The 15,287-nt window shown below is 41.9% G+C and overlaps 1 protein-coding gene across 2 annotated transcripts in view; it reads left to right on the forward strand.

The window, feature by feature from the left end:
* NOS1AP (nitric oxide synthase 1 adaptor protein) overlaps positions 1 to 15,287 on the forward strand; it is a gene marked incomplete at both ends in the record, with an annotated part of 297,461 nt that overhangs the window by 209,189 nt on the left and 72,985 nt on the right. The window contains 2 exons of one of the 2 annotated variants that reach the window (XM_079697747.1): positions 1,127 to 1,219; positions 9,765 to 9,838. In XM_079697747.1, coding sequence (XP_079553873.1) covers positions 1,127 to 1,219; positions 9,765 to 9,838 — 167 coding nt within the window. The remainder of the gene's footprint in view (positions 1 to 1,126; positions 1,220 to 9,764; positions 9,839 to 15,287) is intronic. The other variant, XM_079697748.1, reaches the window with a different exon arrangement.

Genomic DNA, 15,287 nt, shown 5'->3' on the forward strand with positions numbered 1-15,287 from the left:
CTGTCAAAATACCAAGTAGAAATAGTTAGGTTTTAGATGTCCAGGCAAGGAGCTAGACGCCTTACTAAGCTTGGGTGGTGGCATGGTGGGAAAGGGTTTTGAGTATAAAAGGTCCCAGAGAAGAGAGCCTGTAGGTTGGAGTAGAGATTTTGGCCCAGCGTCTTGTATTGTTATTTTTTTAATCTGTAGGCCAGATCTTTGATTAGAGAGCTTGGCAGGTAAGTTTGCTAGGTGGTGATACCAGGATGGGAACCAGATGAAAATGGGTAAGTGCTCAGAATGAAGTTCAGTGAGGGAAGTGTAGACTTATTCCACCATTCTGAATATCTGCACAAATCTAAGAAATGGCTATGAGTGAGCAAATGGGATAGAAAAATATCTGGGATTGAGGATGAGGGCCAGCATCCCTCAGCAGTGTAGTTGTGGCTGAAGCAGGCCTATTCAGAATTGCAAATAGAAATTTAGAATATAGGGTTTGTAAGGTAATGCCCTTCCTTATAACTATCATTAGTCAGATCCTTTTTTAGAATACTCTCTAGAATATTTTAGGTTAATGGGGCTATGGGTAGATTTGGAGACTGACCTACAGATAAAGGAATTTGGGACTTGAACTTGCAGAGAATAACTTAGAGATCGTAATGATCTTTAAGTATGTAAAAACCCTGAATTGAAGATGGGTGCCGGCTCTTCCTATTCTTCATTGAGGATGAACCAGAGTCCCAGCAGCATTTGGGTAGACACGAGGAAAACTTGCCTGACAACGAAAGTCATTAAATGTCAGAATGAGTTATTGAGGGAAGGTACTGGATTTCTCATGAGATTTTCAAAGTAGGCTCTGTTTTCATCTTGATAGAATGGATCAGGTCCATTCCCATGGCCCTACCTGATAGCTGAGTGGTGAAACCAGTGACCATTCAGAGTCCCTATTCCAACCCAAATATTGCCAAGCCCCTGCCTACAGACATCTACCTGCTCTTACATCCCCTGAGGTGCTTCATGTCCCCAGAAACTGCATCAGCTCCCTAGACCCATCTGTGGCCCTCTTTTCCAGGTCATGAGCTCTCTGGGGCTGTGCAGATGCACTGATCTAACTGGATTGTGCTCTTTGTTCTCTTCTCACTTGCAGTATGAGTTTAAAGCCAAAAACATCAAGAAGAAGAAGGTGAGCATTATGGTTTCAGTGGATGGAGTGAAAGTGATTCTGAAGAAGAAGAAAAAGGTAAGTGACTCTGAGACACAAACTCTGGTGAAGAGGGAAGGAGGGGAGGTAGGCGTGGGATAGCTTTTCTTTCTAGGCTACCTTCTGGACAGGATCCTTCCCTTATCTGGTGAGGTGGTCTGCTTTGACCAGCAACAGTATGGAGAGGCTACAGCTGGAGCAAAGAGTGAGGCAGGGGCCAAAGGCCTAGTCAGCTGTTTGGCTTGCTCAGTCCTGATATCTCATGAGTGACAAGGGTCATCTCCTGTCATCCTGGCATTCAGACCCCTTCCCCCTATTTGATACCTTTCCCTTTGAGTCTTGATCTTGGGAAATGATTTAAATTCAAGTGTGGAGACAAGTAGCAGGGTTCAGTGGGGGAGGGGATAAGAGGCGGCTTCCTCAGAAGTTGTCCCATTCTGTTTCAGGAATAACTCTCAGTTCCAGCTGAGGTGGCATCCGGCCCCCATTGTGTGTCCTTGTTACAGTTATTGCTGCTTTAGCCCATCTATTTAAATAGTCCCTCAAGGCCCAGCCACTGCTGCTATTCAGCATGCAGGAAGGCTAGAGCGTGGCCAACATGTTGCTTTTTACTGGGTCAGTGTGGCATGCTGGAAGGAGCCCTCAGCTGAGAGGAGAAGACCTGGGTTCTAGTCCTGGCTCTTCTCTTTCTGACTGTGTGGTTCTAAGCAAGTTATTTTGCTTTTTGGAGCTTCAATTATAAAATGAAGAGTTGGATTAGGTGATCACTTTACCCTTGTCAGATCAATTACTCTGCACCAGCTCTGGCACCGTGCTTTTCAGTGCTTGGATGTGTATGTATAGGTCACCTGTGCTTATTCAGGTTTTTGAGAACCTTCTGGGCTACAGAGAAAGCAGACCCTAGAGGCCAAATAGGTTTGTGTGTTTCTGCCCCCTGAACTTCTGAGGCAGGATGGGAACCTCAGAGGTTAAACACTTCCCAAAGCAGCCACCAAGCTGCCTCTCTTTGCCTAGCCTGTCCATGACTGTTGAATGGTGGTATGCTTCCGGGCTGTGGGGAGAAGCATGTTTACAGGGACTCCCTGCTCTCCAGAGAATGTTTTAAGGGCAGGGGCCATCTCTGTAAGCTCAGCACTCACTTGGACACCTGGTATGTGTAGTGTGTTTCCAACGATTTTGGCTGTTGGCTAGCTGGGTAAATGAACATGTTTTGTGTATCATGGTCATTAAATCAGGAAGAACTAAGTACTTAGCAGTTGGGTCAAATGAAGTCTCATTTGTTACTTTTGGCTATCACATTCTTCTTCCTCTTTCTCCTCTGTCAACCTTCCCATTTAAAAAAAAAAAAAAAAAAACAAGGATGAGAGCCTTCCCAAGCGTAGAAAGGCCTCAGTGGAAATTGCTGACTTTATGAGTAGGACTTCTTCAGTACCTCTCATCTTCAGGTGCTTTGTTCTAATGCAGGCAGTAGCCAAGTATATGGTGATCATCTCTTACTGAGATGCAAAAAAAAATCTTTTTGGTTATATTAATGTGTCTAAAATGCTGTTATCTTGAACTGATGCTAACAGATAATGAATCTCAAATTCCCTTATGAATCTTAGGTTGTATTTGTGATGTGAACCCAGCTACTAAGATAATTGGCTTTGCTTTGTTGTTTCTCAATCAGTATATTTTCTTCAACTCCCAACTAGGCCCAAGTAATGATCTTTCCTGTGTATGTGATAATGATTATTTATTATAGTATTGGAATCACACTATTGCACCATTTGCTAGGGAGGGGACTTCTGAATAAGGAAGATTAGTCTTGAACTTCATCCAAAGGATTTTTCTACAAAAGGACCCTAAAGGGCCTCTGTTTCTTGTGGTTTCTCATATACACCAGTAACTTTGTTGGGATAGCCTAAAGCATTGTTCTAGAAAGGCTCTGCTGTTCTCATTAACAAATATTTACTGTGTCAACCATGTTCAAGGAACTGGGTAGGATACATAGGGGTATTAGATATGGACCCTTTCCAGCAAAATTAGCTATTTTGAATGACACTACATGCATACATAGGTCTATCATAGCTCCTGTAACATTGCATTATAGTTATTTGTCTCTTTACCCCGTAGGCTGCGAGCCTTTAGGGCCAGGGACCATGTCTTCTTTCCAATTCTATTTCATCTGTTTGAGAGGGTAGAAGACCAGTGGGGGCAAGCTGATGAACGTAATTACACACTAAGATGATAATGAGAACAGCTAACAATAATAACCAACACTGATATTGAGCCCCTGCCATTTACCAGGCCTTGTTTGATGCAGTGTATACTTATTAGATCCACACAACCATCCTGTGAGGTAGGTACCATTTTAAGGTTTGGTTTGCAGAAGAAGATTAAGCAACTTGCCCAAGACCTCAAGTCCCATCAGTGGTGAAGTTGAGGTTTGAACCAGGTCTGTCTTGTTCAGATCCCAAGTGGGTTCTTCCGACTACCATGTTGCTGTGTGTGTACTAATCTCTTCAGAATCCTTTAGAGAAAAACTGCTCTATAGGAAATGCCTAATTAATTAATCCAGTGTCTTTAACTTCTAGCCTTTACCCTGTCACTGGGATATCACATCACTAGGAAACTGGTTTCCTGCTCAGAGTACTGTTAGTTCCTATAGAAACACACAAGTTAGATCTATTTGGGTAAGAAAAGGAGGAACTTAGAATTATAGAACCAGAATTTGGGAGAAAGAGCTTTAGAAATGCTCTAGTCTTATCCCCTAATTGATTAGATGTGGTAACAGAGGACAAGAGAGGCCCAGTAACAGTCCTGAGGTCACCCAGCTAGTTATGGAGCCAGGACTAAACTGAGTCCAGTGTTCTTTCTACCATGTTTTCTGCTAGTTTTAAAACAGGCATATTAGGAAGTTTGTGCATTGTGTGAGAACTTATTAAGTGCTTCAGTTTTGAAATGTGTTTTCTATATCTATATAGGTTATACCTTAAGATGTGTGGTAGCTGTGTTTTCAGGCTAATCCTATTCTGTCTGGAGGCATGGAGAACTTGCCAAGCTGAGTTAATGTGGCTTTTGCAAGGTGATTTAAAATTTTTTTTTCTTATTATTTTTTGAGAAGTCACCATTGCTTTCAGGAGCATAAATAATGATAAAGCGGACAGACTTTGTGATGTGCCTACTGATAGTTTCCAGTAGGGATAGGAAATAAATGGAAATACAAGTTCTTCCTCTACTTTTGGGTTCCTAGGGAAGGCCTTCAAAAATGCCATATCCATTTCTGGGTTCCAAAAGGAAGAAGGACCTCTGTGATAACTATCCCTGACTCTGTTTTCTGTTCTTGGCCCTGTTCCAGGCAGACCTACCTCTGAACCAGTTCCCATATAATATTCCCTGGCAGGAGATTTTGGAATAACAAAATGGCTGTAACTTTCCATGGAGGACTGGATATTTGCACTCATTAGATAAAGAAAAGAGAAGAATCTAAGCTCAAGGATGTGCTTACCTCATTCGGCGGTCTTATAAAAGCATACACTGAAAGCCTGTTACCCTCTCCCTCTGTTGAAAGTGAAAAGCTTCCTGGCAGTGGAGAGTGAAAACCTCTGACTTCATCACTTAAGAGTAGCAAAGAGAACGTGGGGTCTAGAGGTAGACAGGTTGGACTTTAATTACCCCTGAACTAGATGGCCTTGCAATGGAGTAAGTTAACTTCCGGAGCCTCATTGTTTGTCTGTAAAGTTGAGATCAATTTTGATAGTGTCAAGGAAGCAATATATAAAGTTCTTAAATGGAAGAAAGGACTTTTTTCCCCATATCAACTGGGAAATTTCCTGTGAGAACAAAAAGTGAAGCAGCTAAATATGACTTTCCTGTATCTTTCCTTTTTTTTTACTTTCTCACTTTCTGTGTTATTCTAGGTCCTCCAACAAGTAAATGCCAAGACAGGATTAAATGCCTGTGGGAGGAGGTGGGGAGGCAAGGCTGGGATAGCTGTCAGATTTCAGTGTGGGTCTGACTCCAAGTGAAGGAGAGAGGAAGGAAGGAAGGCAGGTAGGTTGGGTGAAGGTCTCTGAGAGTACAGCACGGTCTGAGGAAGGTTTGGCAGGGCCGTCAGGGAGTTCTGAAGCCAGAGTCATCTGTCAGAGGATCCCTGTGTCTCCTATTCCTCAGGATCCCCGCACAATGGTCATTGTCTGGGGGCAGGGCCCCTGCACATACGTAATGATGGATTTCAGAATGCAGCAGCCGGGGCCCTTGGTTAGTTAAACTTCCTGTAATTGGAGGTCTGTGGGGGCACATTCTTGTGATAACATCCTCTTTTCTCCAGAAATTTTTTACTAGCCAGTATATGAAGCAGAACCTTGTTTCCAGTGAAGCTACTCTCTACATCTCTTGACTTTTTAATTACCTTGGAGTAAGGAATTCATTTTTAAAAGAGAAGAAAAAGAGGAGGGAAGGGGAAATTGCTGGGGTAGGGAAAGGCATGGAGAGAGAGACAGGTTAATAAACTAATTCAGAGGGCTCTTAAAAGGCTCAACAGAGCCTTGAGTGTCCTTTGTAGGTACGGAGGGGACAAAGAGTAAGAGAAAGGAGTGATACCCCAATTCTGTATATGTATGGCAAAATGCCAGACAGCCGCCCCAAGGGCATCAGTCTGCTCCACTAGGTACTCTGCCCACTCATATTTTTACCCCCGTTTCTTTTTATTTATGGAGCTAGTGAGGAGGTAGATCTTGTCTCCCTGGGCCTCACTCATTGGCCTCAATGCTGGTACTGTTTGTGCTCCCAGTGATACCAGTGAGGCCCTGCCTGAGCCTGGGCTTCAGGTGGAAGGAGCCTGAAGACCAACCTCAATCAGTCCTGCTGGCCCCCCTGGGCTGTTTGCAGTGAGTACGGCTGTGAAGGGTGCTCTTTCCCTCAAAAGCACTCAAAGAGGTGCTGACAGCTTTAAAGATGTATCCCCTCTTCCTTTCCTCTTCTCTTCCCCCCCTCCACCTCCTTTTCCACTCCCACTTGGACTTGAAATGTCTTCATTTCCTGGCATATCTTGGAGACCATAGCTCATTGAGGACAGTGGGTAGCAAAACTGAAAATTTCCTCACATAGCTACCAAGACTCCAAGGCTTATTTCCAAGCACTAAAAAAAAAAAAAAAAAGTGGTTTTCGGGTGTAACTTGGAGCTGTGTGAGTTTTCTGCGGACAGTTCAACTGAGTTTGGCTATAGTTACCATTCAATAATATGTCTCTGTTTTATGGTTGAAGCCAACTTTGATTTATAATCCCATAAAGGTAGATCAGTAGCTTTTCTTCCTGTTTTCTTTCTCTCGTTAACCTTTTTTTTCCTAAAACTTTTTCCATAGAAGAGTGTTTCCATATAGAAAAGTGAGGAGGGGGTGATCTCTTTGTGTGTGTGTGTGTTTTTTCTCTACAGCGTTTGAAAAATGGAGGAGATGTGTAAAACAATGGCAGAGCAAAGAGAAGAATCAAATCGTTTTTAAGACACGCATTGCCTCCCTCTGAGTTATGCTATTTAGATAATACCATGTTGACTCTGAATTGTACCAGAGTACCTGTACGGGTCAAAAAATCAGGAGAACTTGGTTCTAGTCTTGACTGGGCTATTAACTAGGGGGACACCTTGCTCAAGAAACTGCACTGCTCTGGGTCTTATTTGAAAGATGGTGGGATAGGAAGGATATTGAGTGTGTGACGAGGAGGAGTGGAGAGGCTTTAGTTATCAGAGTGTTGGAGCATCATTCAGGCATTGAGGAGATTGGGTGAAAATGCTCCAACCATATTTGCCTTAGGTTCTTGAATAACTGAAACATTGTTGAGTCCCGTCTACCCTCCAAACCCTTTGAGTTATTTTGATAATTTCCTTATCCCTGCATAGATTGAATGGACTCATGCAAGGATTACTGCAAGACCTTTAAAGGGAGATCTAATGGGATTTTATGGATTTTACTTAAATGGCTTTTAATGGGATTTTTAGAAAAGGAAAATTAGTAAGTGAAAAGATGTTTATTATTTTTGGCCAGGATATTCTATACAGATGCTGGTATCACTTTAAAAAGGAAAGTATTTTCTGCCTGCTGTGGACCCTTCTGATGTTCCTTAATAAATTAACACAAGGTTCCCTGGGAGTCTGGTCTCTCCATCCTTCTCATGTCTTCCAGAGAAAGAAAAGTATTTATTCTGTATTATTTTGCCTCATTATTCTTTCTTTTTGATGAATGTATTAGTTGCATTCCTTAGACTTGCAAGGAGGAGTCGTGCCCAGATCAACTTTAACAGAGGCTTATTTCAGGCTAGGCGGAAACATGGGCTGGCACACAATGCTTCCTCTTCCTTAGCGGTGCAGTCTGTTTGAGTGGAAAGTATGCAGCTGGTCACAGAAACCACCTACCGTTCCTGGGGGTTCAGCCTAGGCTCCGCCTAGGACTTGGTAGTCTCCAAAGAGAGGATGTGAGTGGGTGGAACTGGGTCTTCTCATCGTGGAGCTCAAGGACTAGGCAGGTCTGGCCAGCCCCTCTGTGACACTTGACCTTCCTCACGTGCAGTCAGCTGCTTTTCCTGAGCCCCGTCAGTCACGGCTGGGTTAGCAAGGATGGCTCATCAGATGCACACAGCATGAGTCAAGTCACCCACACTCAGAAAGAACCCTCTCTGGGGCTGCTTTCCTCCGAGAGGGGCAGTGGGTGTGGGCAGCTTCTCAGAGTTTTATGGACTTTTTGGCGCATTGAGTTATTAACTCTTGTGTTAACTTTGAAAATTACATCAGAGCAGCAAGGACTCTTATGAGCAGACTTTCTTTTTTTTTTCTTTTCTTTTTTTTTTTTTTTTTTTTGCTTTATGCGGGCCTCTCTCATGTGGGATCTTCCAGGATGAGCAGACTTTCTTGATAGTAAGAACATGAGAAAACTGAGGCTCGATTCCCTCAGAAGCAGAGCAGCCTCTGCTGTTAGTCATCCAGGTGTTTAGTTCACAGTGGCTGTTTTTTGAGTAATACCAGGGGTGGGCCTTGGCCAGGGACAGTGGTTAATGGGACCACCATCGGTTGGCTGTCTTTAGCGTCAGGAGACCCTTCCTGTACCAGGCCTGAGACTCCAGAGGACTATGCTGTACGTGAAAGAGATTCTCCTGTTGGGGATTTCAATTTATACCTTTTCTCTGGTATAGAAGAATGGCTCTCAACCCTAGGGTCACAGCACAATCACCTGAAATGTTTGTTAAAGCTACAGATTACTGGGCCTCACGTGAGCTTAGACCCATCATATGAATGACTCCGAAGAGTTGGAGCCCTGGCATCTGGAGTTTTAAAAAAAACATACAAACCAGACTTTTCACTTTTTGGATGGGTGCATTTTTCTCTATTCTTCCTGCTAAAGTACAACTGAAAACCCTGGACATTATCTGTAAAACAAACTTAAAGGTGGGGCAAGGCAGACTGGCTGGGGACGCACAGCATCACGCAGCCGTGAGCTCCCTGAGGTTAGTTTTAATCTCATATATCCCAGACTCGGAGCCAAAGAAGCCTGCAACCTGGATGTGGCACAGAACCCCAACAAAGCCTGCTCTCTCTCTAGCCAAAGGAGGAGGGAAGGGACGGCATAGCAAGGCAGAAAACTTCCAGCCAGACAACACAGAAAAATGGGCTCCCCACCACCCAGGCCAGCAAAGACTGAGTGGGAAGCCTAGACTCCCCCTTTGCCAGGAGTAACAAGGGATTCCAGGCTCTCCAGCTAAGAAGAGTGCAGGGACTTTCACCCCTGCCAGCTGGTAATGAGCCCCCTACCCCCTTTCTCTTCCGTGGGGAGCTGAGTGTGTTCTTCCCCAGGTGTCCTGAACAGCATTGCCCCGTGACAAAGGCCAGTGAAGGTGGAACAGAATCCTCTGTCCCTGCACCTACGGGTGGGACCTGAGGGCATGTGGTGGCTTGCTTCTCCAACATGTTGGGCTGCTACTGACCTCATAAGCATCTGGGGTCTCCAGTACTGCCCCAGAATCCTCTCCCCCCACCTTCCTACATCCTCATTTCTGTCCTCATCCCCAGATGCTTAGGGATCTGTCTCCTTTGTGTTCACAGAAAGTTAGGTTCAAAGCCAGATGAGTATCCTCTTATGGGTGGCTTTAAATGTACTAGTTAGCTTGCCAGGCTTGTGTTCAGCCTTTTCTCCCCCTCTTTAAGGGAAGGGGGCTGGGGTCCACATATCATTTGAATTTGATGGCATCATTCAGTCTCTATGACCCCTTCTCCCTTTTGTTCTCCCTGCCTCTCCTGTTCCTCTGGAGTAATGTATGATCTTTCTTTCTTCTTGGCGATTTCTCCATGAAAGTATGATTTAGATCGCAGTCTCCTGAGACCCCTTGCCTCCTGCCTACCCTCTGCCCCCTTGAGAGACACTCTCCTAAAGTGCTTGAAGGAAACTGATCAGACCAGATGCTTGACATTTTCCACTTGGCCTTTTGGAGCAATCGACTCCAGGCCTCTTAGAGGGAACAAGGCCAGAAGCAAATGCATGTGTTTGCGTAAGCATTAGTAGCTCAATGTGTGCCCTGGTTCTGTAGCCGAGGACAAGCCTAACTTATTCATTTACAGCTTCTTTTATTGCAGAAGAAGGAGTGGACGTGGGATGAGAGCAAGATGCTGGTGATGCAGGACCCTATCTACAGGTAAGAGCCCAGTCCCCAGGGTACACCTGTCCTCTCTGGGAGCCATCTGTTGGGTTGGTCGGTCCAGACAAATTAAAATAAATTTCTCCTTTTTCCCTCCTGAGACCTGTTATTTCTGTAGATGTAAGTACAAGGAGCAAATCTGCTCTATCTTTAAGAAAGAGAGGAAAATTCTTCTCATGTTCAGTAGCACTAAGGGAACTATGAAGGATTTCTCTGCTTGATGTTTATTTTATTTTTTTCCCTTTATTTATTTATTCATTTATTCTTTGCGGTACGCGGGCCTCTCACCATTGGGGCCTCTCCCGTTGTGGAGCACAGTCTCTGGACGCGCAGGCTCAGCGGCCATGGCTCACGGGCCCAGCCGCTCCGCAGCATGTGGGATCTTCCCGGACCGGGGCACGAACCCACGTCCCCTGCATCGGCAGGCGAACTCTCAACCACTGCGCCACCGGGGGAACCCTCCACTTGATGTTTAATGCAAGTCTTTTAGTGGTCACTTGAGACGTTTTCATTTTGTGCTAGTTTTATTTTAACTGAAATTTCTTTTTTTTACTTTTTTTTTTATTTAACTGAAATTTCATAATTGCATATATGTTGATAAAAATGAGAGAACTGGGTTTTCCCATTATTCTATACTTATAATTCCCCACAGTTATCTGTTCTTCCTTTCTGCCCCTTCAGAAACTGAGCATAGATAAGGGGGTTATGATCATTTGGGACAGCAGAAAGTCACAAATAAAATCCATAGAAATTGCTTTTACAATGAGACTGGTATTCCTATTCAGATGAGATGACTGCCGTTCATGTGTACTCTCTGGGCAGAGGGATACGTGATACAATACATACACAAAGCCAGGGCCCTCCTGGGACCCACGCAGGGCCTTGATTCATCTGTGTCATTCTTCTGTCCTAAATCTCCGCCGACCAAGCCCTACCCCACCTCTTACTCCTTTCTGTTTTCTTCACTGGGGGGAAAGGGGTATTAGCTATTCTTTCGGGATTTGGGGGTCTAGATTTAAGTTTTGATTTTGTCTCCTCTCAAATTACTTGCCTCGGTTGCCAAAGTGAATTAAGGTTGGAACTCACCTGAGAAGTTGGCATCATGGTGGCCCTGCTAAGTCAAAGAGTAGCTGCCTGTGAAATGGAATTTCCATTCATTCAAATATGTATACATATTTAGAACACTCATCCCAGGTACTGTGCTAGGTAATTTAGTAGATGGCAAAAATAAGTTATGGTCCCCTTGTTCTCAGGAAGCTTTAGTCTAGTAGGGAAATGGAGTCCTGAACAAATCACTGTGGTACAAGACAGTGTGTCTGACAAAATGGATTTCTTTCTCTGTGTTTCTGTTGTACTTGTGTTTGTTGAAATACTTGTTATAGTTACTGCTACTTCAAAATGAATCTGTCTTTTGCCACTGGACTGTGAGGCTCTTGCCAGTGAAGAACTATGTTCAACTCACTTTTGTATTTCTAGCACGAAGCCTGTGTCTGTTCTCTATGAGGCATTTAGTAAATATGTGACGGGTGGATGGATAAATGTATTGAATTAATATCTGAAAATTAACGTAAGTGGTATGGTGATTCACGGGAGGGAATAATCACTTTCTACCTGAGTGATAACGAAAGGCTTTAAGAAACAAGTTGTGTCGGAACTGGGCTTGAAGGATGTGAATGGACAAACCTCTATCATTTGCGCTTTGTAAAAGGAAGTGTTTCTTGGTTTTTTTGTTTTTATTTTTTTACAGTGGCATCATATCCATACAAAAGTGACCTCTGTGTGGGATGGTGGTCATGAACTTTAACCTTGCCTTTTCCTGGTTTGAAAGAAGGAACTTTCCCCAAAGTTTTATATCCCAAATAAGCTGTTGTTTTTATTTTTTTATAACAGCTTTATTGAGGTATAATTGACATACAAAAATTGAGCATATTTAAAGTGAATAATTGGGTAAGTTTTGATATATGTGTACACTTCTAGAACCATCACCTCAGTCAAGATACTGAGCATATGTCTCCCCCAGAAGTTTCCTTGTACCCTGTTGTAATCTTTCCCTCTCTCCCTCCCTGCTGCATCTCCCTCCTGCCCCCCAAGTCCCCAGGCAACTACTGATCTCCCTTCTGTTAGTAGAGATGAGTTTGTATTTTCTTGAGTTTTGTATAAATAGAGTCATACAGTGTACAGTATACATATATACAGTATACCCCCACTGCTTTTTGGCCTGGTTTCTTTCATTTAGCATAATTATTTTAAGATGCGTTCCTTGCCATTGCATATATCAGTAGCTTATCCCTTTTTATTACTAAGTTGTATCCCATTGTATGAGTATAACAATTTGCTTAGCCATTCACATGTTGATGGACATTGTGATGGTTTCCAGCTTTTGACTCTTACAGTGAAAACTTCTGTGACTGTTCATATACAGTCTTTGTATAGACATATGCTTTTATTTTTCTTGGGTAAATACCCAGGAGTAGAATGAATGATTATTTGTTAGGTGTATGCTGAACTTTTTTTTTTTAAGTGAATTTTAAGTGATTATCTTTTTGGTTGGTGAATCTCGGAGTGATTTTTAAAGTGCCTCTCTTTATTTTTTTAATTTTTAAAAATTTATTTGGCCACGCCCTGTGGCATGTGGGACCTTAGTTCCCTGACCAGAGATCAAACCTGCTCCCCCTGCAGTGGAAGCATGGAGTCTTAACCACTGGACCGCCAGGAAAGTCCCTGTTGAACTTTTTATGAGACTGCCAAACTGTTTTCCAAAGCGGTTGTACTGCTAGTGGTGGTTGAGAGTCCCAGTACCTTCACATCTTCGCCAACATCTAGTATCATCAGTCTTTTTATTTTTAGCCCTGCAAATATGTGTGATGTAGCATATCATTGTGGTTTTAATTTGCGTTTTCCTAGTGAGTAATGATGTTGAGCATCTTTCCATCATATGTGCCATTTGTATATCTTTTGTGAAACATCTGTTCAAATCTTTTAGCCCATTTTTAATTGGGGTGTTTTGTTTTCTTTTTATTGAATTTTGAGGGTTCCTGATAAATTTTGGATACACGTCCTTTATCAGATATATGATTTGCAAATATTTTATCCAAGTCTGGCTTGTCTTTATCTCAATAGTGTCCTTTGAAGAAGTTCATATTATCATTTTTTAAAGTGTATGGGTTGTGCTTTTGGTGTCATATTTAAGAAATCTTTGCTAACTCAAGGACACAAAGATTTTCTTCTGTGTTCTCTTCTGGAAGCGTTATAGTTTCAGGCTTTACGGTTAGGTGTATGATCTATTTTGATCCAGTTTTTTTTATATGGTGTGAGGGATATATCAAAGTTCTTTCTGGGGGTTTTTGTTTTGTTTCAGTTTTGGGTTTTTTTGGGCAAATGAATGTCCAGTTGTTCCAGCCTCATTTGTTGAAAAGACTGTTCTTTCTCCACTGCAGTACCTTTGTTGAAAATCAGTTATCCACATCTGTGTGGTTTATTTCAGAACTCTTTATTCTGTTCCATTTATCTAATTGTCTAACCAGTACCACAGTGTCTTGATTGCTGTAGCTTAATAACAATCACTGAAATCAGGTAGTCTCACTCTTCCAACTTTGTTCTTTTTCAAAGATTTCTTCCAATTAGTATTAGTATGGTATAACTTTTTCCATTCATTTTTAAGAAGAAAAATGGTTTTTGGTGGGGAGTAGAAAGCATCAAAGAAATCTTAAAGTGAATTTTTCTTTGGCCAACCTCCACGCAGCAGACATTCTGGTTGTAGATTTCTTGTGGATATCTTCCTAATCTATCAAAATTTAGCAACCTGTGTTTATGAACAAAGGAATGCTGTTCCAGTTTCCTAGATACTTTTTCCCCCTCATGTATTAAACTGTGGGTGTTTTAGTCTATGTATGTGTGTATTTGTATATCTATTTGCTATGGGTAGATGAAAGAGGACTTTTTTCTAAACTGTATGTGTCCCATTTTATTATCAATAAGAACATTTATTATCATGATAATATAGTAACATTTACAAATGAGCTTTTTCCTGGGTACCATTATTTTTCTGCCCTTAAGGAACCACTCTAGTTGGATTCAGTAGCACTGCTGAAGAATACATAGTTGCTGTGCCTTTGATGAAACACAGGATTACTGCAACGTTCACATTAGGAAAACTCCTTTATGGTAAAACACATTCTTCCTAGTCAAAAAAAGGGACTTTGCCACAGTAGTAATGAAGTTTTTGTTTTTTATTAAGTCAAAATTTCAATTTGAGTCTTTTGCATCTCTCACCTAGAATAATAGAATCATGTTTTTTAAATTGTGATGAAATATATGTATATATATATAACATAAAATTTGCCATTTTATCGCCTTTTAAGTATACAAATGAGTGGCCTTAATTACAGTGACAGAGTTGTGCAACCAGCAGCACTGTTTCCAAGATGTTTTCATCACTCTAAACTTTGCACCCATTATGTACAAACTCCTTATTCCCCCTCCTTGAACCCCATGTAACTTTTAAAATCACGAACTTTAAGAGGCTAAAGTAGTGTGGTGAACATCTAGTCCATTTTCCCGTCCATTACAGGATGCCTCTATTTCTCTAAAGTATTTGCTATTATGGTCTTCTTTGTTAAGTGAAGGCAAATGTCTTTGTTTATGTAATTTTCGTCCATTTATCCTAGCTCTCTTCTTTGGAGTTACACATACATAGACCTTATTTCGCTAAAGTTTCTGAAGCCATTCTTTATTATATTTTTTCTAGACTTCCTAATTTCAAAACATCATATTTCTTCATAAAATATGTTGGAATATAATACAATATCTCATGCTGTCTTATCAGTGTAAATTATAGAGACACAGTTTTACCCTCATGATATGGAGTTTTGCATTTGTTTTTTAAGGATTAGATGATACTATTTTTATTTGTTAAACAAACTGTGTTAGGTCCTAGGTCGTGGTGGATTTATTGTCCAGAATCCTTAGGATATTCACAGTAATTGCTTTCAATCAAGATTTTTTAATCATTCTTTATTTCTGTAGTTTTCTCTGTTTTATTTTTTAGCCTAAATACAGAACTTTACATATACCATTGTTAAATTAGATATACTTCATTTGAACCCATTATTCATAGTTTTTGTATTCTTATGAATCAGAGTGAATCAGGGAGGCAGGCAACTATGAGTGTTATGGCATAAGGAATTTGTTATAGCATTTAGACCTACACAGTTGTGATAGGAGCTGGGAAGTAAAAGTCCAAAAACGACCAAAGAGGATTCATGAGCCAGCCCTGGTATGTGTTAGAAGTCAAGAGTGTCCAGGATGCTAGGTGCGCTTGTGTGCTAGAGTGGAATTGTGAAGGGGCACAGGTGCAAATCTTTGTGAAAGGCATTTGATGGCTTGAAGGTCCTTGATGGCTGCTGCATTTGAGTTTGCAGTGAAGCTTCTGCTGGCAGTCCTGGGT

Source organism: Hyperoodon ampullatus, assembly GCF_949752795.1.
Source record: "Hyperoodon ampullatus genome assembly, chromosome: 2".
Classification (NCBI taxonomy): Eukaryota; Metazoa; Chordata; class Mammalia; order Artiodactyla; family Ziphiidae; genus Hyperoodon; species Hyperoodon ampullatus.